Source organism: Limanda limanda, chromosome 18, assembly GCF_963576545.1.
Source record: "Limanda limanda chromosome 18, fLimLim1.1, whole genome shotgun sequence".
NCBI lineage: Eukaryota > Metazoa > Chordata > Actinopteri > Pleuronectiformes > Pleuronectidae > Limanda > Limanda limanda.
In genome coordinates this window covers 12,598,682-12,626,435 of record NC_083653.1, presented here as the reverse complement: position 1 = coordinate 12,626,435, position 27,754 = coordinate 12,598,682, and the positions used below count along the sequence as shown (strand labels likewise).

General features: G+C 41.3%; 4 protein-coding genes across 5 annotated transcripts; 3 read left to right on the top strand and 1 right to left on the bottom strand.

Moving 5' to 3' along the window:
- Window positions 1-281: 281 nt before the first annotated feature.
- LOC133024848 (fasciculation and elongation protein zeta-2-like) lies at window positions 282-13,959 on the top strand. Of its 2 annotated transcripts, XM_061092012.1 has the most exons (10): window positions 282-671; window positions 4,646-4,754; window positions 4,871-4,987; window positions 6,640-6,781; window positions 7,805-7,932; window positions 8,374-8,523; window positions 9,364-9,439; window positions 9,556-9,621; window positions 10,337-10,364; window positions 10,768-13,959. In XM_061092012.1, exons 1-9 carry the CDS (start codon window positions 361-363, stop codon window positions 10,345-10,347), a joined length of 1,110 nt encoding a protein of 369 aa, XP_060947995.1. In that variant the 5' UTR covers window positions 282-360; the 3' UTR covers window positions 10,348-10,364; window positions 10,768-13,959. The 2 variants fall into 2 exon arrangements, with proteins under 2 accessions (XP_060947995.1, XP_060947994.1); XM_061092011.1 differs by lacking the exon at window positions 10,337-10,364.
- Window positions 13,960-16,115: 2,156 nt separating this feature from the next.
- LOC133024892 (dynein regulatory complex subunit 3-like) lies at window positions 16,116-19,341 on the top strand. Its single transcript, XM_061092053.1, has 12 exons — window positions 16,116-16,275; window positions 16,359-16,475; window positions 16,573-16,739; window positions 16,868-17,014; window positions 17,160-17,279; window positions 17,377-17,489; window positions 17,585-17,759; window positions 17,933-18,064; window positions 18,196-18,266; window positions 18,542-18,665; window positions 18,998-19,129; window positions 19,246-19,341. Exons 1-12 carry the CDS (start codon window positions 16,116-16,118, stop codon window positions 19,339-19,341), a joined length of 1,554 nt encoding a protein of 517 aa, XP_060948036.1.
- A 1,413-nt stretch (window positions 19,342-20,754) lies between these two features.
- Window positions 20,755-22,868, bottom strand: LOC133024891 (radial spoke head protein 9 homolog). The gene is made up of 5 exons (XM_061092052.1): window positions 22,669-22,868; window positions 22,418-22,580; window positions 21,528-21,657; window positions 21,134-21,280; window positions 20,755-20,915 (listed from the first exon to the last, which is right to left on the bottom strand). The coding sequence occupies exons 1-5, from the start codon at window positions 22,866-22,868 to the stop codon at window positions 20,755-20,757; spliced, it is 801 nt and encodes a 266-aa protein (XP_060948035.1).
- Window positions 22,869-23,367: 499 nt separating this feature from the next.
- LOC133024019 (dynein axonemal assembly factor 6-like) lies at window positions 23,368-23,940 on the top strand. The gene has a single exon (XM_061090959.1). The coding sequence runs from the start codon at window positions 23,368-23,370 to the stop codon at window positions 23,938-23,940; it is 573 nt and encodes a 190-aa protein (XP_060946942.1).
- The last annotated feature ends 3,814 nt before the right edge of the window (window positions 23,941-27,754 follow it).

Here is a 27,754-nt window from a genome sequence, read left to right as displayed (position 1 = left end):
GTTTATATCTTTAATGCAGGAGAGATGCAAAGTGTCTGTTCCGGTCAGATGATTCAATACAGACGTGTTTTGAGATGCGTGGTTTTATGATGCACAACATCAACAGAGCTGCAGTCATTTCCTTTGTGAAGCTCATCAGACCTGGTTTGTTTTGCTCCATCTCGAAGGGGGCGGGGCGTCCACTCTGACGTCTCTCTCTCTCTCTCTCTCTCTCTCCCTCTCCCTCTCCCTCTCCCTCTCCCTCTCCCTCTCTCTCTCTCTCTCACAGCTCCACACCGTCTCCTCCTGAGTCCCGCAGCCGATCCAGAGCGCCATCGCCGGGGGACCGACCGGGCAGCTTACCGAGCTCCCGCTGCAGTCATGGCGGCGCCGCTAGCCCACTTCGACGAGGACTGGCAGGACTTCAACGAATTCAAGGCGTCCTCGGCCGAGTCCTCCGACCAGCTGGACCTGCTCAACTCCAATGTGGGCGACCCGCCGTCGGGCCTGGACGATTTCTCCGACCTGGACCGCAGCTTCTCCGGGGAGATCTGCAGCTTCCAGTCCATGGAGGACCTGGTCCACGACTTCGACGAGAAGCTGACCGTGTGCTTCCGGAACTACAGCACAGCGACGGAGAACATCGCGCCCGTCGTCCCCATCTCGGAGGACAGCTACCTGAAAGACGACGAGTGAGTGTCAAGTGTTAGTTTGTTCACGCTAACTTTTAATCTCTTAGCTAGCTAGCTGCGTTAGCCTCACCGGGCTAACAGGTCCGCCGGGGACCGTCGCTCAGTTTGAACTGTCCAGCCAAGGTTAGACATCTGCTACGTGTTGGTTAAACGAGAATATACACTTTCTGACGTATTGTTAGAAAGCAGGTTTGTCCTGTTTTGTTATTTGTTGGTGTCTAAACTTCAGGGTGTCATTCAGAAAGTACACGCTAATGACAACTACTAGTTGTTAGCATATTTTGACTGTCTGGTCCTTTTTAAGGGTCAAATTAAGAGCTCACATCCTTCCATATATGTCTTGTGTGTGTGTGTGTGTGTGTGTGTGTGTGTGTGTGTGTGTGTGTGTGTGTGTGTGTGTGTGTGTGTGTGTGTGTGTGTGTGTGTGTGTGTGTGTGTGTGTGTGTGTGTGTGTGTGTGTGTGTGTGTGTTTTAAAGGCAGGGGAGGGGTCTTGCCACGTTACCAGCCCTTGATTTTGACCCTAGATTTGTTCGTATGAGCTGTGTTTTGCTAACTTTGAATGTGTGGTTCTCTGCTAACAGACACTGTGCTCTGGTCCATGCATGTAATCCATCTTCTCTCAATGTTTACACTGCCAGCATCTCCTCTCACCACCTTAACACCTCTTGTTACCTCAGGCAAAAGGTCCAATATATTACCGCTTACACCTCCACCTCAATCAATCGTATCAAATACACTCTTTTGTCTTCATGTGGACATTTCTCTCAGGTCAAAGTGTAGCAGCAGCTGCAGAACAGCACATTGTGTAACAGGACATATCGTGATGACATGGCAACATGGTATAACTTAGCAGGAACTACTCTCATCCGTCCCACACATGAGCACAGACATGACTGTAACAGATCTGTGTGAATCACCCTCCTCTCGCCTTCTGGCCTCTTCTCCACCAGCACGAACATTGTGACACTGTTGGATCTGGTCACATAAGAAGTCGGCTCTGCTCGGCTACAGTGAGACACTTGTCTTAAGGGTTCACGTCTACACACAAATGTCAATTTACGTGAATCTTGTAGCGAGAATATTCAACGTGCAACTCAAATCAACGTATATCTTTTTTTAATGTTGCTCTAAATTGTACACAACTAACATACAACTTGATGTAGGAACAGGTGTTTAAGTTATATAAATATCTGATGAAGACTTTCACAATGCATTGGGAGTTTTGTTTACATACTCTTTGCATTAACTGGGGTAACAACCAGTCCAAGGTGTTGAGTTTTTGAAATAATTTATTGGCATGATTACCACAAATGTCAATCTAAAGTGGTGCACAGTTGAAGCTGCTTTTCATTTTCGCTACTGCTTCAGAGCATTTGTTAGTCTTATGAAATGGTAACTACTCAAGATATTTTATGTATGATTCGTTGTTTCTGTATCGTTATAAATTGAACATCTTCAGGTTTAGGACTGTTGATCATGGACTCTTACAGCGATGTCAAGTTGTTTCAATATTCATAGAACAAAGGATTGATAAAGAAATAAAATGATCAGCATGAAACTCTCCATTAGTTACAGTTCGAATTGGCTAATCTGCTGATTAGTCTTTTCCCAATTCATGAACTGTTCGATGGTCCTTCACGTTTTCCTGAAGGTTTAGGTGCAGCCTTTGTTTTTGTATTTTGTTCAGTCAACTGTCTATAACCAAAACTTGTACAGTTTACTTCCTCATTCGACCGAATCAAGTGAGTGTTTGATATTTTTCGCTTCTAACTAATTAGTATCGGTTGAACATCATTTTAGCTCTATAAACATGTGAAGTAGTTGATGTATTTTAGCATGGTGGGTTATTAACACTGAAGCAAACATTAGACAAATATATAGTGGTTACATCACAAAAAAAAATTGGAATTCAGGAGAGCTCGTCTGATGGGGGAAAAGCTTCTATGCTTGTTACAGGTAAAGAAAGAGAGGAAGGAGGAAATGAAATAATTGGACAGCAGCCCGATGAAGCCCAAAGAGCAGTGCCAGGCTCAGTGAGAGTCTTTTCTGGATGGCTGCGCTTTTGCGGGACGTGCCTAGGCGCTTAACAAGTTCTCCAATAAGACCGACGCCGAGACGAACAACGGGGGCTGACAAGAAGGAAGTGTGATTCAGTTAGAGTGTACAGACGAGGCCAAATGTGTTTGTCTCAAAACCAAGTCGTGTATGTGAATCATGTTCGCCCATGTGCACAACAACACAAATCAGCATAAATGTATTTGAGCAAATAATCCAGACAAATGGGCTCAGAGATGAGGGAGAAACAAGTGAACTGGTTCCTTGAAATCTGGAAGAGGCTTTGTTTTTAAAAATTACTCTCAGCGAAACTGACACTAATTGTGCTTTCTGGCGTTCACTCGTGTCACGTGTCCGAGACAGTGTCATCGCTCGCGGTGCAAAATATATATCCTGCCAGCCTTTGCCCTATTTAGAACAACCCAGCAGCCCCTAACTCGCCAAGCTGTGCAAGAGCACTTCAGGGAGAAACATCCAAGTTACATAAACATTTGTCCATGAGTGGGGGGGGGGGGGGTATGACGATGCAGAGCCACTCTGACACATGGGCTCACAGCATCCATCCTCGCTCTGCTCGCAGCAGGCAGTGCCAGGAACAAAAACACAGGGACGTGCACGTGGGTATGAATTTGTATGCATCCTGTGTTTCTGTCACGGTGTTGAAAATGAAAATCATGCGTCATGTCAGCAGTTGTTCATGTATTTCGACCTCATTATGGTAATTTAGAAATTACCTGGAACTAGGGGTGGGAATTGGCAAAAATGTGACGATTCAATAGTATTAGCGATACTGCAAGTATTGCGATTCGATTCTGCGATATATTGCGATTCATGTCCCCCATATTATTCAACGGCATTACAAAAAATGAGGAAAATAAGACTGCTCAACTCACTTCAAATGTCACATTTACTTCTGTGAACAACATTGTCTTCTACACATTAACTGAAGTGCAATAACTAAGAGAGGGTAGTGCAAAAACTTTGTCCTTGAACATTCAGGACACCGGACCTTTGTAATTATTTTCTGAATAGGAGCAGACATAATAGAGTAACATAAACCTGAGAATAATCATATAAATAAGAGTAACCTAGAGCTTTAATCAAATTGAGAAAAATAAACAAATGTGTACTACTAGAGTCCAGTCCAGTTGGCTGCAAGGTCATGACCCAAAATGTTAAATTCAATTGGGAATATTGGCATTTTTGTTCAGAAAAAGGAGTTGGTCAATCTGCTCAGATGTTAAAGTGCTCCTCTGGGCCGTTACTATAGCTCCTGCAGTGGAGAACATCCTTTCCGTATACACACTAGGTATCTTTAAATTTCTGAAACTCTCCTCGTCATGCTTTGCCAGCCAAGGGCTGTTACATATATAATTGTAAATAAAGTATTAAAAAAATATCGCGATACTGAACAGAATCGATTTTTTCCCCCACCACTACCTGGACCCATGAGCAGCAGCCATTTTCAAGCCAGGCCCCACTCCACCGTCTGCTCTGCTGTGACGTGTTGTCTGCCAGCTCTCATGCTCCACAGTACTGCACACATTAAACAATCTGCTGCTATAATGCACACCCACGGTTCATGGGTTATAAAAGCACACTTCAGTTTTTAGGTTGACTGTCAGTGTGTCTCACTGGTGAAACATGTCATTTGGGAGTTGTTACATTCTTCAATGGATTCAGGCGACTGCTTTGAGATGCAGCAGTGGGAAGGCGGTGACGTGGTGAGGGGGCGGTTGGAAAAGAAGCAACAACACTGCCAAGTAATGCTGTGTCACAGTAAAAAGAGAAGGACGCAGGGCTTGTTGTTCACACTGTGACCTTATAGACTTCGCCTATAGCTGTCTTTCTTAACTTTTAGATATGATGTTATTCTGCAGTCCTAATTAAATCACAATCCTTTTTTCCTTTGCTCCAGGGTGTGGAACGCTCTGACAGATAACTATGGCAACGTGATGCCTGTAGACTGGAAGACATCGCACACTCGCTCCCTACACCTGCCCATCCTCAACCTCACAGACCATGAGGTACCTCACGCTCACAGTCTGTGGTGATGTTAATGTTTCTTCATGCTCAATTCCCTTTTTGTTCTCTCATCCATGTTCTATCTCTCTCTGTCTCTCAATCCTTCCCTGATGGACAGAAGTTGGACAACCAGTCTCTTGATCTGTCTGACGACGAGGAGCTGAGGGAGCAGATGGATATGCACTCAATCATCGTCTCCTGCATCAACGACGAGCCGCTCTTCACAGCTGAACAGGTGAAGGCTCCTTTATACTTCTCCGTTTTAGAAAAAACAGACAGATAAGATTGCCCTATCCGCCGTGGAACACCCTCTCCGAGCGCCTCGGACAGATTTTCGTGCACGTCTGATTTTTCTAACTATCCGTAGGTATTTCGGATAGCCTACGGAAAGCCCTTGCCTGTAATTGGTCTGCTAACGACTTCATTTCCGAATGACATCATTTCCATACGGCGTCATTTCCGGATTTCACATTTCCGGACCTCAAACTTCCTGCTTCTTTCTTCATCACATTAAACACAAACACAACTAGGATTCTACGCTTAATGTGACGTGTGTGTTAAGCCAGCGGAGTTGTTAGAGCACTGATGGCATGTGTGCACGGTCACAAACGGTTATAACGAGCTTTCAAAACGGCGCTAGCGGGCTAGCAACCATGCTAACTGCGGTGGTAACGGTGCAAAAACCCGCTGTCACGACTTTAATTCCACTTCTATCATGACACTGTTTCTATAATACCGTCAGGTTAGAAGCAAACACCGAGTAGTAGTTAGTGTCGGGAGTCCCTGCTGACTGCGTGTGGAAGCTGGGGGGGAGCTAGCTAGCTCCGTGTAGACCGCGGAACCGCTGCGCTAAGAAACGATTACATCAGCATTTTGACCCGCTGGGTGTCACTTTATTTTATTTAGTTGCCATCGTAGCCTACACTGTGTGTGAGGGAAGTGGGGAGTAAGTAGATAAACAGCCTAGACTTCTTCTGATTACTCGTGAGGTAGGCTTCTCCAAGCTTGTCTTCCGTTGCGCCACCTACTGTTCTGGGGGTGAATTGTTTTCACGGACAACTATAAATGAAAAAGTGTCCGTCCGTCCGTAACGGATTACGGAGTAGCAAAATGGAGCCTTGATACTTTCATTCACACACGTGCGTGAATTGAGCCCTGTTGTGTGAATTGCACCACATTGTGGTTTTGTTACATACAGGTTTTTTTTAAAGAGCATGAGGGTTGATTGTCTGATGATGTAAGGATGTAATGTAGGTGCTCATGCGTTACCCAGCCAAGTGAAACACTGTTCTTGTTTTTTCTTTTCTTTTAATGTGAGAAGTGTAAAAACTGTTTAGTGGGGAACACTGTCTGATGAGAAAAAAATGTCAAGTTCCTGGTTTGACCCCACAGAAAACCTCGAGGAAATTCATTTAAATTGGGCCCAAGTTACCTCACAACATGACCTTGTCCATAACCCAAAAAATCACATACTAATTATAACAAAAAAAGACTTCACTTTATGCATGAATTTGTACTGGTGTGGATGTAAACTGCAATTTGACTGGTTGGAAGAGGCACAACACCACAGGGTTGTAATTCGAGTTTGGTCACATGATTATGTAAAACATTTTCTGAGAAGGAAACCACAAACAGACTGAACTGAGAGGATCTAAAGCAGTGTTCCAAGAATAGTTTGATTAGATACGTGTAGCCGTAGCTATAAATATCTTTACAAATGAAATACTCCTCTGCTTAAGAGCCGCACATACATTTGGTTTGACTGCACATCGCCTGATGTTCTCCATTGGGCAAGCACTGGCTGTGGTGAGACATGCAGGTCACTGACCCTCAGCCTGAACATGTACTTAATGTGTGTGCATTTCTATTGTTTGTGGTGTTGTCTAGGTGATAGAGGAGATAGAAGAGATGATGCAGGAGTCTCCAGACCCAGAGGACGATGAGAGTCCCTCCCAGTCCGACCTGTCCATGCTCTCTCAGGACCTCCACGCTCTGAAACGCTCCGGCTCCAACACCAGCTACGAGGACCGTGAGTGCCACCGGGGCCTTGTACATTTACAGTGAAGAGAAAGAAAATCACAAAGCTATTAAAGTTTTCTGTGCTCGTCGCCTTGTGAGCTCCAGTGTGCTCGTTCGCCTTTTCACTCTGGAGCATCACTCAATGAAGTGTAATGGGTCAGACAATGCGGCACATGAAGAAACAGCTCCCCACATGAGATACCATTCTTATGTAATGTGTAACAAATACAAACAGACAGCAGTTGTGTTATAACTACGTGTTATATAAACAACAGCATAAATTTGGCTCGAACACAATTTCTATTCTCAGAGCGTCGACTGAGCAGCTGCATCCAATTTGCCTAAAGGCTGTACATGTTATCCGAGTTGTATGTGTATATAATTACAGTATGTTGTGTGTTTATATAGTAGAGCGCTCCTTATGAGTGTGAGAAAGTGTATTTACAATATTTATGCTCAGACACTTGCTCTCTACCAGATTGATAAACAGGTAGTTAAACATATTTAAAGAAACGGTAGATTTTGCCACGACACGTGTAAGTTGGTAACATCTTTTCCCTTAACACTCATACTGGAATCTAATATACTGCAGTTACCATTTTAAATACATACATAAAATATTTGATCTGCCCTTTTCCCCAAGAATAAATTAGAAATGTCCAGAATTGAGTTGAAATAAACCGAGTTAATTTCTTTTGAATTTCAAGAATAAGGAGGTCAACTCCTCTGGTCCGTTATCAAATCCAGGTGCCAGAGTTCCATCTTCCTCTAAACAGAACCCCTAAACTGAAATGCAAAAATAATTTTGTTTGCCTGGCACTAATACTCTTCTGCACTGTTGCACCATATTAGTTCTGAACAAGAACTTTTAGCCTCTAATGAATAACTATTAATTATTTACTACTAATTATTTCAGTCAGTTGCTTCTTACAAACCATTTTGTGTGACACTTAACTAATTGTTCTCCTGGGAGCCTTCATAATAATTAAATGTTGTATACTTAGTGACACATATTTTTATCCACCATCTGCAGGGCTGCGTCAGCTCTCTGTTTCTGAACTGACTGAGACTCTGGAGGAAGTGGAAACAGCCATTCGCAGCTTCAGTGAGGAGCTGATCCAGGCTCTGGCCCTGAGAGATGAACTGGAATATGAAAAGGAGGTACTATATGTTTTTTTATTTTCTTCTGTGTTGCATCAGTGTGACCACATCAAGGCAAACACATGAACAAGATCTGTGTCTGTTGAGATTATAAAAGCTGACAAAAATTACCCGATTATTTATAGCATTAAAATCCAATTGAGAGTAAAGCGTCATTTGAAATGTTAAAAACTGCTTTTGAGAGTAGGACAATTTGAACATCTGTTGTGCAGCGAGAGCAGACTGCAGTGCTCACTGCGTTTGCACAGGTCAGTGAGAAAGGTCAGCGAGTCATTGGCGGCTTCATTTTTACAGTGTTGTTTTGTCATGTGTATATCCTGGTGAATATTTAATAATAGATGAAAATAGAATTGTCGTTGCCTGTATAAATAAGTGCAAAGCGTAAATTTGAACGTGATGTTGAAATCAGCATGAATAAACTGGAGTTGCGTCTGAAAACAGGTGAAGAACAGCTTCATCTCGCTGCTGATCGACGTGCAGAACAGACAGAAGGAGCACCGCGACCTGCTGCGCAAAAAGAAGAAAATCCGAAGTACGACTACGACCGGGCCCAACGGCCAGAGGACAACCAGCACGCACATACATGGCACGGTGAGTCGTGTGATGATGACAAGTGAAACTGACGCATATTAACCCCACGCACTTGTTGTAATTATAATTAGGGGCATGCATGCTGAAGACCTGACTGTTTGCATGGGGGAGCTGCTTTTATTCCAGCACTGGGTTTGTGGCTAGACTTTTCCTTCTATCCTCTAATATTATCTGTACCTCCTTATCTCTCTTCACTCTCTTCTTTTCCCCCTCTTTCCTCTCGCTCCGTTTAGCTCCTCACTTTGGAGGGACTCTCCAATGTCATTCAAAATGGTCTCCGTCAAACTTTTGGCAACACAGGAGGGGACAAACAGGTGCCCCTGCTCTTTATTTCCACTGCAGTAAAAATCGGTTGAATTTGTCTTTCTTTCTTCCCACTCTGGCACGTTTGTTTTCTTTTCTACAGCTTCCATCGCTGGCGTTTGGTGTGCTCTGTTGTTTCTTTAGTCTGTCTCATCTCTGTGGTTGATTTTTTTTTGTTCTCTTTTTCGTCATATATAATATTTCATATATTAAACTTGATTTCATCAAAGAGTTATTCACTTGTCATTTTTATTTTGCAGCTTTTCCTGGGTCATAATCTCAATTTCCTTTGTTTTAAACCAGGATGATACAGTAACAAAATCTGTGCTTTTGATTTCTTTTCTCTGCCTCGACTCTAATAGGCCCCTGAATTTTCATTTATCATAAATTCATATCATCTACATTACGCTTGAAAACAGCATGTTTTATACCATTGTCACAAGAGCTATGCCTATTGTTCTTCCAGGTTTAAATGAGATGACTCATAATTCAAATATTAAGTGTCATTGTCTCTTACATGATGTTTTTCCCCCTCAGTACCTGACCACAGTAATCCCTTATGAGAAGAAATCCGGTTCCACGTCAGTAGAAGACCTCCAGATCCTCCAGAAGAGTGAGTGCACCCACACACACGCACATAATGAATAAAGTTAGATGTTATGTTATTTGTTTTCCCTCAGTGTGTTTTGTCTTCATAACGTCATGCACTGCTTTCTGTCTCTCTGCTAGTCCTCCATGCCATGAGGGACGACAGTGAGAAGGTACCTGCTCTGCTCACAGACTACATTCTCAAAGGTAAAAACACTTTGACCTCAGAGAGCAAACAACTGCAGTTAAGTCGAGATTGTTTCTTGCAGCAAAAGCCTTTTTAGGATGGGAAATATTTGTTTCTAACACATGGGCCAAAAGCGACATACATTTAGAGATTATTGTGTCACAGCCAGTTGACTTTTTACCCTGGTCAGACCTGGTATGAACATCTGTCCTGAGTGATCCAATCAGAATGTGGTCTGGCCACATTCTTTTTACTGTTTGAAAGCAAATGAAGAAACGCCTACTCGGCTGACGTCCTCTGACCCGCTAGAGTTTCAAAATACTTCTTAAGTATTTATACGCTTCTCTGTGACCAAACATTGATTTTTTTTTGTGGCCACTGACACAATATCAATACCACGTAATGATAATTTCTTATTTACATTCTTACAAATTATGTAAGTGATTATTTGCATATAGATCTGATCACAGGAGACACGTTCAGAACGCATTTCAGTTCCACTTGTTAAAAGACGAGCATGACTCTGTCAACTTGTGATCAGATCCCTCAGGACGGGTGTTAATACCAGGTCTGAACGAGACCTTTGATTGTGACCGTTCCACCTGGCAACAAAGACAAAAGAAAACTGTAACACCAAATGTTTAATGAAGGAAGACAAACAGATGCCTTTCTTGCCGCCCTTCACTGTTGACCATGTACCTTCCTTGTCTCTCGTCTGTGCTGCACTGTCCTTAGCTCTGGTATGAGAGCAGTGGAAACTGAGGTTTGTGAGGCACTGGCACATTAACACCGACTCTTCACCTTCTGCCTTCAACTCTGAGCCCCTTTTCTCTTTCTCTCTGTGTAGTCGCACTTTCTTCCCCCCCATTCAAAGTAGAGGCCTCCCCCCACCCTCTCTTCGCTGTAGCGCCTGTCATGCCTCGCAGTGCTTGTGGCCGCACCACACCTTCCCCGAAACGCCCCAAACACACTCACGCACATAATTCCCTTTAACTGCGATCTTGTAGCAGCAGCTGTTCTCGTCTGCTTCTCATCTGTAGCTCTTTTCCTTACTGACCACCACCCCACACTTCTCCCTGTGGTAGATGCTCTTCCGTCCTTCATAGATCTCACAGCTTTCACCAAACAGCACTGCTGATCAACAAATCCATTTTTTGTCTCCACAGTTCTTTGTCCCACGTAAAAGCCAAAGGCAAAGCCTCATGTTTCCAGGACCTTCCACTGGACCATCAGAAGAGGATTGATCTGGTAATCTGGAAGAATCCAGACGATGGATTCAAATCCAAACCTTCCTCCCAATTTTTCACAACATAGACTTTTCTTCCTTGTGGTATTTTATTTTTTACTCTGCCACATCGTTGATCCTTAAATTTTAAATCTAGATATAACTCCCTGCTTTGTAAAGTTATTTTTAATCCTTACATTTTTTCTACAACCTTCTATTTACTGACTGCACAATGACTGGTCTTATGATGCCAGTAATCAGTATTAGTCTGAACACCTCACTTCCTGATTTGCCAGTGGCTCTTGAATGATGAAGGGTCAGGGAAACATGTCAATGTTTTTAATTTTTTACCTTTTTTGATTCTGTGTGAGGGAAGTGTTCAATTTGTTTTGTGTATTTAATTAATTTGCATCTGTCTAGTTCAGTCCCTGCACAGAAAAAAAAAATACTGGTTGAATCTCCGGATGTTAAAGAGCCGGGCGAGTCTCGGTATTAATTATAAATCCTGTTTTTACTGCTTCGAAAACTTAAAGTAAGTTCATTTAAAAAATCTAAAATCGTAGCCCCACCTTTGTTTGCATGTCAGTTTGAAGTTAAAAATCAATATTAGCTGTTATTTTGAATGTTAAAGTAAAATATTTTGTATACTATCATTGCACAGTTTTGGAAATGTTTCACTTTAAAAAAAAAAAGGGAACAAAGTCATTTGACTTAAGAAAGTAATTGCTGGATGAACAAACATGCAGAGAATATTTTTGGATAAGGAGTTTTTTTAAAATGAGATTAGGGACTTGCCAATCGCCACTTTTGTGACCATGTCGCAACATCATTATGTAAATGCTGCCGGTTGACCTCTGAACCCTCGAGTAGTGATCCCATCCCAGATATCTTCATCACCTCCCGGGAGTCATTATCGCACGAGTCTGCAGATACTTCATGTTTTGCATTTTATTTGCATCTCGTTGTATCGTTGGATAAATAATGTAGTTAAGGTTTTTTCAGATATGATAATTGTGTAGCTTCTATCATAAGTTAGCTTTCTCTTTATCTGTTAGCCCTTAAACTGTTCTGTAAACTTTAGGGATATTTTAGTAGCACTTAAGTCACTGTAAGTGGTCTGGTCGTGTAGTAGTGGAATATGTGATTGGTGTTCTTTAGAGTGTCTCACTAGATAAACGTTAGACGAAGCTTAGGAACTTAGGCAAGTGGCGCAGAAAACATGTTCCACTGCATTTTTGTCATCATGTATCCCGTTCCATCTACTTATCATTCAGCATGCGCATTAGAATTTAAAGAGCCATAAAGGGACTCTCCACGAGTTTTCACACTTTTCAAACAAAAAAACTAAACAAGAGGAGCTTTGTCAAAGTTGAGACTTCATTTTTATTGCATTCAAATATCTCTGCTTGGGCTTAAAACTACAAAATGTATAACTAACTATTGACCGATTGAAACTCAGGGCATGGAGATTGAAAGATGCCAGAGTCCAATTTAAAAACATGCCATCAATTTGCATTGTGGTAAACGTAGTATCCATGCGATTGGAAAAAAAATCTGGGTATCTCATCCTCTGCCTTTTCAGTTTTGACCGCTTTATTTTTAGTGCATGTCTAGCCCAAAGACTCTAGAAATGAAGCCCAGCTACCCTGGATACTGCCTTCATGCACCGATGACATCATTTAGAGCCGAAATCTGTGCAGGAGCGATGGAGCCGTGGTCTTTAGGTCCCTGTCGTCCATCTTTATAAAAGACCCATGGTCTCGCCACATGTCTTGTCTCAGCTTTATGACAGTGAAACATTAAATCACTGGAGCGCCCCTTTAAAACCACGCTACACCAAATCTAGCACTAGACATCATGTCATACACTCAGATAGCACAGTAACATTCAAATCACCAGCTACTTCAGGTGAACCACACTCTGTCTGATCAGGTCCAGTCGAGCTCTCGAGTGCGATCGTACACGTTAGAGGTTTACAATCTTGTTGAGAACGCTACTGAGACTGTGTTTCTGACATTGTGACAGCTAAACGGTAAATTGGGGAACTTTGTGCTCTTTTGCCTATTAAATCTCATTTTAAACTGCCTAAGCAGATGGAGGCGACCATGGTAGTCTCTTGACTAAATCAGGATAGCATTACCCATGTTGAATACATCAGTGGTAGTAGTAGTTCTGTAGGTGTAGCCAGAAGTTTAATGAAATGTACGACAGCCGCTCAGTAGCATCTGCTTGTTGTAGCAGTAGCAGTTAGTGACTATAACAAAGTTGTAACATAAGAGGACAAAAAGGGCAGACGAGGAAGGAAAAGGGGGCGATAAAGATAAAAATTGCGGATGTTGGGGACGATTGCACAAAGGGTTGACATTTATTATTTTGTAAAGAACGACAAAAGCTCCTCGTGCTATGTTTAACTATTTATATGAACTGATGCCAGCTTTGAAAACATTCACAGCCTAGCATGTGCTGCATGCACTTTACTGCTGCATATACATTCTTAATCATTAATAATGTCATTTCTGTTTACGGATATTTTGATATCAAACGAAGGCACGTTGGAAGGTTTGAGGATTCTAAATAGGGAAAATAAAAACTCGAGGGTGATTCACTAGCCTTTTTAGGAAAACATCACCCAGCTGATCATAATCTAGTAAACACAAATATTCAGAGAAAATAGTTTTGACATCGACTTTGTAAATTAACTTTACATTTTTTAATGAAATGGCCGTCAGCGTGAAGGGTCACTGCCGGATCTCGTCACTGCAGGAACTCATCTCGGGCCAGAGCCGCTCTCCTGGCCTCCTCTTAGCAGACATATCAGTGTATCTACAATTTAGAGATTTATATTTATATATATGTACAACAGAACAAGCAACAGAAAGAAAAAAAGGAGGCTGCCTTTGTAAATGCCTGAAACCTTTTTGTACTTCGAAACTAGTTCCTCTTTTTGTTTTTAATGCAATATAATTCCCCAGTTTGGGGTTTTTTGTTTACTGTCTTGTGTGGTACTGCAGTATATTAATTTATTATGTAAATGTTCATTTTGTAACCTTACTGGTGACTGTAATGGTGCAAGTGTTTGTGCCCACATTGCATTGCAACTCATTTCAAATAAATTGATATGTGAAGACTTGAATGTGGGTTGGATTCTCTGTACGGTGGGTTTGTGTAAATCATGAAACACATTTCCATCACAAACATTTCTCAGCATTTTTATTAAAACAATTGTGTGCCTACAAACTGTCGATGTGTATAAAAAAGAAATTGGCCTTTAGTTTTCTGCTCTACTCAAAAGTTTCCTCTCAAGATTTAAAATAACATCTGAAGATACAATGATTTAAGCAGCAGCTTTTAATGAGGTTAATTTGAATGGAAAAACCAGGTGTTTAAAAAAACTTGTACAACAATTAATATTCTAAAGCCTTGCTAAAGAGTTGAGCAGATTTTTTAATTTGAATGAATTGAAATGAAAGTTCGTCTTCCCTGGATACCACACATTTTGCTTTTCCTTCACCAACAAGCAACCAAAGGCTTCAATGTAAAACAAATTTTGGTAAGAAGTTGAGCATGTTAAAGCCCTCAAAAAGCCATTTCATTTGCCTGAATAATAATAATAATAATAATAAATAATCCTTACAATAACAATAGGGTCCTCCCTGACCTTTGATCAGTGCTCGGGCCCTAATAATTGAATATTGAACATGTCCCTAAATAAACAGATTTTTAAACTCAATTACATATATAAGTTCTGCTGCTTCTTCCACTATATCTTTGGTTTATTTAGTCTTTTTCTGTGCGTGTTCAGAGTCTTTATTTAATGACGAGAAATAATAATTTTAGAATATTTCCTTTTTCATTAGAGTTCTCCACAAAAGCAGCTTCTTCCTCTTTCCACTAAATAGAAATGTTTTGTCCTGTTTTGTTGAATAGAAGCTCCTGTTTTCTCACTTCTGTCTTCTCTTATTTGTCACAGTTATTCCAACAGTCTCATCACGGATCATGTCGACTTCCTTTCCTTCATTCTATCAGTTCCGTCCAGCTGTGACCTCTGACACTTTAAACTCCGGGTTGGAGACAACACAGTGTGGATTTAATGTGACCATGTGGCCTTGTCTTCCTGTCAGGTCACATGTTTGTGACCCATATTTAAAATCTTGATCAGGAAAGGTAAGAAATCAGAGTTAGCTAAATAAAAGGAGAAAAAAAAATCTCTTGCCCTCTATGGCAATGATAACATATTCACATGTGTAAATGAGCAGGTAAATATTTTTATTTTATTTTATATTATTAATAATATTTTTAAAGCTATAATCCCACAAAGAGAATTGTTGTAGGTTCCAGCAACTCTTCTGACGCTTGTAGCCTCATATACTGTTCAATATTTACATATTTTTATATCTGCAAAGGAGATGGTAACAAGCACCATCTTGAGCAGGAAATTCTATGTTTAGAAGTATGTGTTTTAAATGATTAGGCTTTACTTTTACTAAGTTAAACCAATTTTTTATGTGTTTGTACTTTACGAAGAATTGAATCAGGAGAAATCCCCCCAGAAAAAGGACACATTCTCTCTTGGAAGAAATGGGGCAGGGGCTCAAGCCCTCTTTGATGTCTAGGCAGTGGGACAACAAAGCCGGATGCCTGTAAACAGTGTGGCAACAAAGGCAGCTGCCTGCAAAATTCCCTGCCCCTGCCACGATTTGAGCTCGCCCTTACTGCTACAACTTGTTGTTTAGTCACAAGTATCAAGACTGACAGATTTCAGCTGTCACTGTCACTGTTTACCCTTGCCACTCCAAAAGCGTTTTGTGGACTCAAATACTTCACCCAACCTTCCATGGGCATAGTGGTGAGTAGATAGAGTGAATGTTCATTCTTTTGGGTGAACTATCCCTTTAAAGGTTCAGTGTGTACTGTAGAATGTAGTGACATCTAGTGGTGAACCTGTGGTATTGTCAGTTGTCATCGAATGTAAACAGGACTACTGTAAGAAACATGGCAGCCTTCATGACTTCAAGACTTTATTGTCATATGCACAACAATTACATACAGCAGTCGCTGGCATGAAATTCTTGGGTCCATTCACTCCATAGAGGACCTACTCCCGATGTAAATATAGAAGTATTTAAATATGAAGGGCCTAATCTCGTTTAAAAAAAAGTCCTCTTCACCTACATCTTACTCACTGGACTTTTGAGTGATAAAACTAAGCTTCTAATGAACAAACTATAATTTAATCTGTGTATTTTAGCTGAGAGCTCAGTGAAGTAAAGCGACCCAACCAACAGAAACATGAGCTGGCAGTGTGGTGAAGCTACACCCATTTTGATGGATCAGGAGGTTGTGCGGAGGGCAGTTGACGAGCAAACTCCTCAAGATCAGGCTGGAAGAATTACCAGGGCGGAGGGAGTACTCTTTAGTGAAGTCCTCACGATACGTCTGGACTTCCAATGTAAGAAATAAACATTGTAAAAATATCAATCAGTGTATGAAAGTGAAATGTGCTAATGTATGTGAGATATCGTCTGTTCACAGACATCCTGAAGATTGACAACCTCTGGGACTTCACATCCTTGACCAGGCTTTATTTAAACAACAACTTCATTAACAAGATTGCGGGTGTGGACCATCTGGTGAATCTGACATGGCTCAGTAAGAAGAAGCTTTGTATTTGCATCGTATGGTTCAAAAACACGTATTGAGTCCAATAACTACCACAAATAAACGTCATTCTGAATGTGTCCTTTAGATCTGTCATTCAACAAAATAGAAAAAATCGAGGGTCTGGCGTCTCTGCGGAAGCTTGAACTTCTGAACTTGTCCAACAACAGAATCTCTGTCGTTGAAAACATCGATCAACTTGACGCTCTCACGCATTTCGGCATCGCAAACAACCTCCTTGAACAACTGGATAATGTAAAAGACAAAAAAATCACTTTGTCTGTCATCATATATCAAATGTAATACGGTTGATTTGTAACATTTGTGTACTGCATTATCTTTACACAACATATACCCTAATGTAATTCTAATTCATTTTAAAGGTGCTCTGCCTCAGGAAAATCAAGAAGCTGTTCACTCTCAACCTCTCTGGAAATCCTATCTCACAGGAGGATGATTACAGTTTATTCATTGCGGCCTTCTTTCCAAACTTGAGGTGCCTGGACTACAGAATAATTAGTGAGGAGACAGTAAGTATAAAAAATGATGACAGTTTGTAATCTATTATTTTCTACTTTGAAGCAAACACATATTTTATAGCTAATGTTCTATAAACCCATGACACTGCCTAGGTCTCTTTCCATGTTTGATATTGTATTAAAACTCTCTGTGCAGAAAAAGGAAGCATCTATCAAATACTTCGGTGCCATTGAGAAAAATAGACAAGAACAGCTGCAGAAACAACAAGCCGATGATGCTGAGCAAAGCCAGAGAGCGGAACTCCAATTGCACAAAGTAACCTATAACCTCTTGTTTGTGATGCACAATCCCTGCATTGTCCACTGAGCTCTCACAATAAACAGTGTGACAGGTCAGTTCTTTTGCCCTACAGGACGCCTTTGTGGAGTTCCTCAATGATTCTACTCTGTTTAAGAGCATGTTCAAAGATGATCCAGAAGCGGAGACACTACAAAGTGTGGCAGGAGTGGCTGATCTGCTTAAAAAATATCCTTTGATTCTTGGCTTTCTCCATCCATGCTGGTGTATTGATGACATGAATCTGTGAAATCAGTCCTTAAATTCCTTGACCCAACTCTTACCTTTGAGCAGGAAATGGTGGAGCTGTGTGTGCAGGTATTCGAAATAGGCTTGGCGGAGCATAAACAACGAGAGGCAGAGGTTAACGCCTTCCACAGAGGTCGCAGGAAGGTTGTGACAGATTACCAGAGGAAAGCATCGCAGATTTTGACAGAATTTGAGGAGCAACACCATGAGGTGAGCTGGGCCATACAAAACGTTTTTAAAGGACTTGCGCCGTGGAATTTAAATAGATAATAACTCATTAAATCTGCTTTTAGTAGATAAACTAAACATCTCTGATGTTCATGACACAAGTGAATTTTCCTGGTGTAGAATATATAGTTTATATTTATTTTATGCCTTTCTAGAGGACTTGGGAGTTGCAGCACTTATCAGACCAAGACACACTGCAGATCAAGGTCGACCTCTGCAACGATGCAATCAAGCTGCTCTCAGCCAGCCTCATGACACTGGAGCTTATGCTCCACAAACAGGTTGATGTAAGTGTGTATTTTTTTTTGTATTTGTGTTTGTGTAAGCTGGAAGTCAATGTGTAACTGTGTACAAATTATTATAGATGCTATACATTTAGATTCAATATTTCAACAACTCTTTTTTTTATCGATTTCAGGACATCATCAAAGAGTTGGACATCAATATCTCGGACATGGTCGGCAGCTTCTCTGAAACTGTTCAAGGAATATATCCTTTTACATATTTGTTTGCATCATTTGCAATGACATGAAGTCAGTATTGTTGTAAATTAGACAGAGAGACAATATCAAGCTACATCGTAATAGAATGCCAGATTAATGCACCAAAGCATAATGGCAAGAACTAACTCTGTCTACCCTAGTCTTACCCTCACTTGTGACAAGGTCTTAAGAAACCCCCTTCACTTTCTCTTAATCCAATTTGACCTCATTGCAGTTACTTGTTTTGCCCTGTCAATAATTAAGTCCTTAACTCAAACCTACATTTGCCCAATGTCGAGATCTGGAGGATAATTATCATCGGAATGTGGGAGATATTGCTTTGGCAACTCTGGATAAAGTGGCCTCGGGCACCGTGATAAAGGACATGTCAGGTGACGCTAGATGGGTAAGTGTTGTCTCTTTTGCAGCGAACTGGCTAAATGACAGGATTATAGTCACGGTAGACTTCTATAGCCTCATAATCAAAGCACTGCTTACAGAATATTACTGTCTTCACACTCTGCCATGTTGACACTCCAGTGTTATCTTACAGCCACCACTCTTAAAGACCAGATTTCTTTCTCACTTCATGTTATATATGAAAATATAAAGCAGAATTATTAACCAATGTGAACGCTGATGGCAGATATTAATCAGAATTTGGTTAGATGATGCAAACACATGGGTCATTACCAGTGTCAGTGACCTCACACCCTCGTGCCTGTTCTCTCTCCATAGCTGTTTACAAACAGAAACATGGTGATGGACGCACTGGCCACAGCCCACGATAACCACCTGGTGAAGATCAATGACAAAGAGACTCAGATGGTTGCAGGTGTCGGTGCCTGGAAAGTGTCCCTCATTAAAGGGGTAGGGAGCTGGAATGACCTTAGAACAAGCAGCCCAGTTTATCTTTTGTATGATTGACGAACCTCACCTTCTTAACTCACTTTTCTTGCCTTTTGTCTTTAATGCCTTGTTTACAGATTCAAAACAGAGAGCTTGAGCAGAACCCCACGTGCCTCAAATATATTGAGTATTTGTGCGAACAGATGGAGGAGTTCAAGTTGCAAGATCTTTGAGTGACACATTCATTTCATTCACATATCTGTGATTGAAATGGAACAGGACACTCTCACAGCCTTCTGGGACCACTGTCATACAACAAATGTCAATGTGTTCAAGTAAAAATATTCATCAGTTGTTTTATGGATTTGTTCAATAACTAATACCATTTAAGACCTGTTCATTCAGTCTATGTCCACCTTTTTTGAGACATTAAAGAAATATTGATAACCATTATGCTGCTTCAGCTCTTTCCTTGATCCCCAGATGAGCAAATACGTGTATCTGGTTTTATTCTTTAAAGGGCCCATATTTTAAACTTCTCTGGGACTTAATTTGAGGTATTGGTACCCCTAAGGTGATATATCAGTGGTGTAAAGATTAAAAAACTGCTGCAATGTTATTCCATGTCTCTGAAGCTGCAGACAGAACAGGCGGTTTTTGCCTTCCTCTTGAGCCCCTCCTCTGATTGGCTGACTGCACTTTGAGTGACACAGGACCAGGCTTATCGCCGGCCTCATTCTGATTCTGGAACATTAACGATCGCGTTAATGTAGTGTAAAGGGGTACCCCAATCTAACCTCAGCATTATCCCTATAAAAAGATAAGATAATGAACAAAAAGCTAGACACAATTAACAAACACAAAGAGAGTCTTTCACGCTGCGAAATGGAAAATATCGCTGTTGGACAGTTACAGATTCCAAGAAAAGGGGACTAGTCATAGAAGTGGGAATAGAAGCATATCAGTCTCAACTGATATGAACTTATTGAGCAAAGTGCCATATAGTACTTTGAAGTATCCAGAAATTAGCTACTTGAGGCCAAAAATGTCAGATTTTATTTTGTAAAATCTCATAATTGATACTGTCAAAATGCTATTCATAAAAATGACACAGGTAAGACAATATATACTTCTTGTGAATTTAATCCAAGAAATTATTTTTCAATTATGCATTTTGTATAGGCTCCATGTCAACAGTTTAATTTGAAAACCGGACGTAGGCCCACATGTGCCTTCCCCTTTCTGGGCGGTTTGGATGTGTTTACCATAAGTGTCAGTATATAAGTGCAGTAGAATTTCTTTGTCGGCTGATTTGACCACAGAGATGCGAGTGTCGGCTGGCTTGACCGCAGTTTCAATACGGAGTTTCAATACCCCCATTGCAGTCATTACGGATAGTAAACCCCAGACAATGTATTTTACACAATATGGGGCCTTTAATGTGAACAAAAACTGGGTCAGTGTTACAATTTCAAAGTAGGTGGTATGTTGACTGTGTAAACTCAAGGCAAAGTGCACAACTGAACAGTTTATTTGTTTTAAGAGAAAATTAAAAAAAGTCGTGCAATCTGCTGTATAGAGCAGACTTTGGTTTTGAAGAGATATATGAAAAAACTGCAGCTTGAAATACATCTGTAAGTGTCTCTTTACAGCATGAAGGGGAGGTCCAAATTCTTGGCCCCATAACCGATGTAGATGTGTCCGTGCTGTGGCGTCATTGGCTCGTGGTAGAAGGTCAGGCCGAGCCACAGCAGGCTGCGAAGCACGCACACTCTGCTGACACCTTTAAACTGGAGACTCCATGATCCTGCAGACAAGAGCAGAAAGCTTGTTAACAGTTGATACATGAAAGAGGCTGCAACGTCATGTAAAGTAGACTACTGGAGTTTTCTTTGGAAATTACTCCAAGACTGATATGCCCTTCACATGCCAGGAGCAGCTGAGGGATTCATTTTTGTTGTTGGGTATAAAGGAACAATAGGTGGCATGTTTTGGTGTCGGGTAAACTGAGCTCTGTGGCTTCACCTTTAGGAATGTCTTCACTCAGCACATCCAGGAAGTCAATAGCTGGGTTGAGTTGACTTGTCTCTAGGAGGCTCTTCTTCTTCAGCTTCTTTGGTTCGCTGAAGTGCAGGAAACTGTCGAGCTTTCCTGCTTCAGAGTGAGACAGACCTGGGGAACAATGCACATAAGAAATAAACTTTTACCCAGGATACAGAACTGTAAGTTAGCCAAATATATTTGAAAAGGCATTAGGAAACATTTCCTGACCCTAACCCATTTGACCTATTGGTCCAATTGACATAAATACCACACTTTAACAAGGCTTGATGAAACCACTTACACGCAGCTGCAAATGTTAATGCTCCACAATGGGACTTAGACTCATACATGATGTGAAACAGTAAAATCTTATTACCGCCAAAGCTGCGGTTGATCTGGACGAGGCCGTGTGGATTCTTGACGAATGCACCTCGTGGTACCACAGACACTTCCTGGTCGATGTGATGAACTGTCACTGCCAGCCTGATCTCCTCATTCGCTTTGGTCTGAAACCAAGAGCAGACTTTCATGACTGTACAGATATCAACAACAGGAACGAATCACAGAAGTGCACCAGTAAGACTCTTTTGTGCTCTCTTATTCTGCCATCTGCGTTTATTAGTGTGTTAGCAGGATTACACAACAACTACTGGACAGATAACCACGGTATTGAGTGGGAGGGTGTGGTGATGCGTCAGGGAAAAACCATTACATTTTGTTGTGGATCATTGGGCAGATGCCAAAAAACTTTTTTCACTTTCTCCAACATTTTTGTTGATTACTCAGAGAATTTTGTGTGAATCTTTATGAAAAAGAAAAACATATTTAGGGGGTTGATATCTATGACTGTGTGAAATTTCATGCTGATCCAATACAAATCTAGATCTGGTGAAATAAAATGTGGCTCCATAAAGGGTGTAGTTCTTTCAGCCACTGTATGGTAACACATAGAGCTAGACACCTGTAAGTACCAAGAAATGTAATGTAATGGGGCCTTAGCTATAAGGCTTGTTGTAATTGTAGGGGACTGCTGGGCCTCTGGGGACATATGTGCAATCCTGAGAATCCTAGTTTTATTGTCTGTTTAATTTAGGTCCCACATTTATCTTTGTTAGTATTTTAAGTTGAGTGTAGTTCGGATCCATGACGCTAAGCTAAAATATTTTCCTCTGCATAAACATAGATGGATGGATGTACAGCTAAATGACTCGTGTGTCTCTGTGACTTTGAATCACTTTATATCAACACAGTACTGATCATACTCACCACTACCTCCTCTTCTTCATCTCCATCTCCTCGCCTGCGCATTTCCCGATTCTCGTACACATGTGAGGGGTCTCCTGTGAAGCGACCCTTGGCAGCGCTGGACACTTGGTCGATTAAAGGGCCTGTGGCAGGGGGCAGCAGGAACCAGTCCACACAGTTCAAGCTGGAGGAAACAGCCATGACACACACAATCAGGTTTTTTCTACACACAGCAGATGAATGAAACTGAATCACAGGTGAGATCCTCCCACCTATACAGATTCTTCCTATCCTTCAGTTCATCCTCTCCTCTCCCCTGTGCAATAAAGTAATCCGCCTTCAACCCCAGCACTTTGCCCCAGAGCAGGACTCGCTGGAACTTGTAGTTTTTCTGCAGAATCACCAGGGAAATCTGCAGGGCGACTCTTTGCTCTTCATTCAGAGCACTCAGGCACAGCGACTTCGGATCCATCGTCACTCTCGTTCTCAATGAACCTCTTTACAGTGTCTTAAATGTAAGGAGCTCAACATCCCTACAGTGAGGGCAAGCTCAAATCGTGGCAATGGCATGGGCAGCTCGTAGAGGTACTTCTTTAAACTGCCTTTGTTGCCACACTGTTTACAGGCAGCTGCCTTTGTTGCCACACTGTTTGGTGGCAACAAAGGCAGTTTAAAGATAAAGTTTAACATTCAACTTACTGTTGACGTGTTGAGTCATTGTTATTGCATCTTCCACTGTGCGATTGACACTTCTAGCGATTTTCACTTAACACAGGGTTACATTTTTTAGAGGGTATCTGGAGTGAAGCAAACCAAAGTTACATATAAGAGAAAAGATGATGAGGAGCATGTGGATACGGTTGTTGGCTGGGATAAGACTCGAGGGAAACGGAAAGCGTCAACATACTGTTATTATCTGGGATTAAAACAGTGTTATAGTTCATATTTCTGGGATTAAGTAAATTTTGTTAATGGAGGGTTTTGTTTCCCAAACTCAGAGTTTACAGGCTCTGTCTGCTCTGTTATCAACTCAACAGGAGGAAGAAGAAGAAGAGAGCAAAAAGGTTACAATATTCACACAGCTAGGTCCTGGACACATTGGTCCCCCACCCACAAAAGATAAAGACGTGACCACTGCCTATGTGAAGAGGAACAATAAAGACATCTGGAGCGAGGAGGGGGTTGCTGACAGCTGCTCTGATGATCTGACTGACCTGCGGCCACAGCCCGAGTATGAAATGATCCTGAAGCAGAGTGTGGGGACAGAGGATGTCTTCTTGGGATTGAGTAGAAGGAATCCATCATCCATGTGCTGTGAAGCCATGCTGGTGAAAATCAAACTGCCAGACACTGAAGTAACAGATGTGGTCCTGGAGGTAAAAGAGAAGTTCCTTGATCTACGGACACCAAAGCACAAACTGGGTCTCCATCTCCCCAACGCTGTCCATAGCCACAAGGGCAGAGCTCAATTCTTCAGCGGGCGAGAGGAGCTGGAGGTGACGTTGTTTCTGAAGTGGCCCATGGATTTGATCAACATGCGATAAGATGGAATGAGAATGTCCCCATGAGTATTTGGAGGAAATAGAAAAAAAAAGTGATGGAGATTATACATATACTGTCTGTCTAGATTTGTTTTAAAATAGAATTGAGAAATGGTCATCCTGTTTATTTCCTGAAAGTCTCACATGTAAATGTTAAGTTAGTATTACATTTATATGATGGTTTTCAAATAAATATAAAAAATGTTACAACTTCAAGGAACAATCCTACAAGCCTGTTGTTGTGGACCAAATGTGTCTGTTCACTTTGTGTTTGAGGGCAGCCTTATACATCAAGACGGATACGGCCAGAGGGGGGGGGGGTCTCCCAGGAGAGGCTGTAACAGTGGAGAACCTGATGATGGATCACCTGTAGAAGATGGAAGGGAAGTGGAGGACATGAGAGAGGAAGACAGACCAGACAGTGTTGCCTCCAAAACTGACAAGAAGCAGCCAGACCTTCAAAAACCCACTGAGGGAAAGAAGCACCCAGACTAAACCTCCTCCACGCGGGAACCTCTCTGCCACTGCTAATCAGTTGGAGAGGTATGACGCATCCGTGGAGAAGCTGCAAAAACAAGAAACAAATAGAAGAGAAGCAGAAAGCCACACTACCGAAGAGGGTGATGTTGATGGAGAGCGACGACCTTACCAAAGTAGGAAAAGCATCCAAGATCTTTGAACCAATGATCCATCAAATTACATTTGTGGACATAGCACAGGATTTCAAAAGAAAAGTTCCTGGATCTACCCCCTGATCCCAAACCACACAAAACATGACCCACAATGCATCATTTCACCGCGGTAAACAGCCCAACAAACACAAACGAAAACATAACCTCCTTGGTGGAGGTAATAATATTGTTATTGTAAGGTGATTGATGATTTTTTACAGAAACCTCTATTTTATGATGTGGATAGAGATCAACCTCATTGCTCGCGGAAGAATAGACGAGTGCCTTGTAATGTGATGTGTAACCACACGATGGCGTCACCCAGCTGCAGCTGGCTGTGTTGTTGAGAGGCAGCCTCCAGTTTGATGAATCATTAGCATCAGATAAGGAACTCTCTGTGAAACTATGACGCCAGAGCCTCTTATCTTCACTCCCTGCTATTATTACAATAACATCATGCTAAGAATGTATGCATGTGTAATGTACTGTACATACACCTGTTGCCTCTCCTCTTAGGACAAAGAAGAACAGTTCGGAAAGGTTTTATACACAAAATTATATAACAATGAGTCACGTTTCTCTTGGTCGTCCTCAAGTTTCCTTTAACACATGTACAGTTGTCCGTCTGCTGTGAGGGAATGAGTGAGATTGACAGGCAGGAGGTACAGCAGCAGAAATACTGTGTCGGATAAAAGTTTTAAACTTGAGCCGAGAAAATGAGGAGGTTAGATCAGGACCATTCTGAAGTATCTCACTGCTCTGTTGTCATGTTTTCTTCTTCTGCTAGAAAAGTTGCTGCATTAAACATGATGTATCGAGCAGCACTGGACAATGGAGGCTTCTGAGATGATCAGATTTTAACGAGATGTATTTTCTACTAAATATAAAGGTTTCACTCCACACTAAAAGTAGTGGCTTATTTGTTGTTATCTCATTTATTTCCATTTGGTCTCCTGAGAAGTGAGTTTTTTGTGTCCACCTTAAAGGGCAGTCGAAGACATATTTGCACAAGTGTGACTTTTGTCTTCAAAACAGGTCTGGAAACCGATAAGAAGAGGAAAACTGTTATTTATTCATTATTTATTTATTATTAAGGAAAAAGAGGCAGATTCAAAGATGCCCAGATTCAAAGATGCCCAGAGAAACCAAACTGGACATAAACAATTATAATAAATTATTATTAAAGGAAAAACTGTAGTGACCCATTCAAAACTTAAATGACGAGAAAGAAACCAAGTTTGCTGTAGTGGTTCAATTTCAAGATGGCGAAAAGTTATTGATTTGTAGCATTCAGTCAAACCATAACGTCCTAATTGAGCTGAATATTGAAAAGTTTGAATGGAGCTTCTATGTTGCAGCGTGTATCAGTTGTTTAGAATCCGGAAACTGGCGGCATAAAAGGAAACTATAATAATACAATAAAATACAACATAAGCTGGGGACCTGTCCAGGGTGGACCCCACCTCTCGCCATATGTCAGCTGGCTCCACAGCCCCCTGTGGCCCTTGAAGGATAGATGCTGCAGCTGATGGATGGCTGTTTGGAGGTGATGTGACATTTTTGAAATTCAGTAAGTTTGAAGAACAAGATTGAAAACATACTGACACCATTATCACACCTGTCCCAACATGTCCCTGTTTTCCAAGACACTTTTTTTAAAGATGATACAGTGTGAGTTGAGTATCAAAGGACATTTCAACTAAACAAGGACAGAGTGGGATATCAGATGCGGAGAACATACGAGGACTAACTAATGATTTAACGCTTCTTTTGAATATTTAGTCCCTGGCTCCCGACGTCGCCGCTCCGCATCAGAAGGGCCCCAACATTAACTAACAGCTCATTTGATTTATTTTTACACAGCAGCTCTCCTCTGTCTAATACCCTCATCAGCATTCATACCTTGCTGTGATGATTCGGGACAATGCTTCTTTATTGAGGAAGTGATCTCACCCTTGAGTGCCAGAATCAGCCTTTTTTACAACCCATCTCCTCGGGGCCTCATCCATCACCAAGGTGTCTGGGCGACACGGCCACTAGACACATACTAACTCATTTAAGGAGCGCGACGCACGGGGACGTATCACTCAAGATCACTAACTCACTTAGTGAAGGAGGATGTGCTGAAAAATCTGCAGCTTGCTCCAAGTCCCTTAGTTTTTGACCACAGGTAAATAAGAAGTTTATTTAGCTCCTGCTGACAGATGAGGAGGGATAAGGGACAAACGGCTTCACTTGGTTTTTGATTTGTCTTTCTATTCATCCATCTTTACCTGTCTATGATTTCACTGGCACAGAGTCCTCTCTACTCCTCCCATCTCCTGTTCGAAAGGAAGATTCAGAAATATATTTTGTACGATCAAATTAAATCTCACGCTTCATATTACAGACACAGAAGGAACCGATTGCAGCTGAAGGCAGCATGTCCGTCGACTTAACACTTCCTTTATCGACTGTAAACTCAATCAAACACCATGTAATCCAAAGTAAATATCGGTTTCTCCAATCACCTCTCTAATAAAAACATCGCTCTGCTCCTCAGCCTGAGAAATTTCAAATTACATTCTCAAAATGAACGTTGTACACATGGTGTTGTGTGGGATGGATCAACCCCTAATAAATACTATAATCTACCATTTTTTTTATTTATTAAATTTGAAGATGAATTTAAGCCTGAGTTCTCTGACAGATTTTGGATATTCGGATATTTGGATTAAATAGAACCTTGTAATGTTTCAAAATGTCAGACTGTTTGCGACCCAGCTGCCTCTCCTGGCATGTGCTGATGTATAAAAGTAAAAGTATAAAACATAAACTGCGAAAGGATTAAAAACCATTTAAGATACCAGAAAGCTGAACACACGTCTACAAGCTCAGTCTTGTCACCCATTTAAGATAAAACGTTGAATTGATCGGAAAGTAGGAAATATTATATGTTAGATCAGCAATCTGAATCAATGTCCCAATCCCGCTGAAAAGGTTTGTTTTATTCAAGTTTCTATGTTGAAGATGTAAAAGTAGATATTTTAGTTTGTGGCAAAGTAACATACTAAACTGTCAGTGAAAATCATACAGCATCACCTTATCATACAGTATGTCAGCTGAGATAGATGGATGGACAAAATGTTTGGAGGTGATCTCTTTTT

What these genes read in the sequence shown, in the direction of transcription:
- LOC133024848 (XM_061092011.1), top strand. Translation starts at nt 361, where the DNA reads ATGGCGGCGCCGCTAGCCCACTTCGACGAGGACTGGCAGGACTTCAAC. An exon ending in TCAACCTCACAGACCATGAG is followed by an intron (nt 4,755 to 4,870) that starts GTACCTCACGCT and finishes CCTGATGGACAG; the next exon opens with AAGTTGGACAACCAGTCTCT. An exon ending in GCACGCACATACATGGCACG is followed by an intron (nt 8,524 to 9,363) that starts GTGAGTCGTGTG and finishes TTTCCCCCTCAG; the next exon opens with TACCTGACCACAGTAATCCC.
- LOC133024892 (XM_061092053.1), top strand. Translation starts at nt 16,116, where the DNA reads ATGAGCTGGCAGTGTGGTGAAGCTACACCCATTTTGATGGATCAGGAG. An exon ending in GGTGAATCTGACATGGCTCA is followed by an intron (nt 16,476 to 16,572) that starts GTAAGAAGAAGC and finishes TGTGTCCTTTAG; the next exon opens with ATCTGTCATTCAACAAAATA. An exon ending in TCTGAAACTGTTCAAGGAAT is followed by an intron (nt 18,267 to 18,541) that starts ATATCCTTTTAC and finishes ACTCAAACCTAC; the next exon opens with ATTTGCCCAATGTCGAGATC.
- LOC133024891 (XM_061092052.1), bottom strand. Translation starts at nt 22,868, where the DNA reads ATGGATCCGAAGTCGCTGTGCCTGAGTGCTCTGAATGAAGAGCAAAGA. An exon ending in GATAGGAAGAATCTGTATAG is followed by an intron (nt 22,581 to 22,668) that starts GTGGGAGGATCT and finishes TGTTTCCTCCAG; the next exon opens with CTTGAACTGTGTGGACTGGT. An exon ending in GATCAACCGCAGCTTTGGCG is followed by an intron (nt 21,281 to 21,527) that starts GTAATAAGATTT and finishes ATTGTTCCCCAG; the next exon opens with GTCTGTCTCACTCTGAAGCA.
- LOC133024019 (XM_061090959.1), top strand. Translation starts at nt 23,368, where the DNA reads ATGGAGGGTTTTGTTTCCCAAACTCAGAGTTTACAGGCTCTGTCTGCT.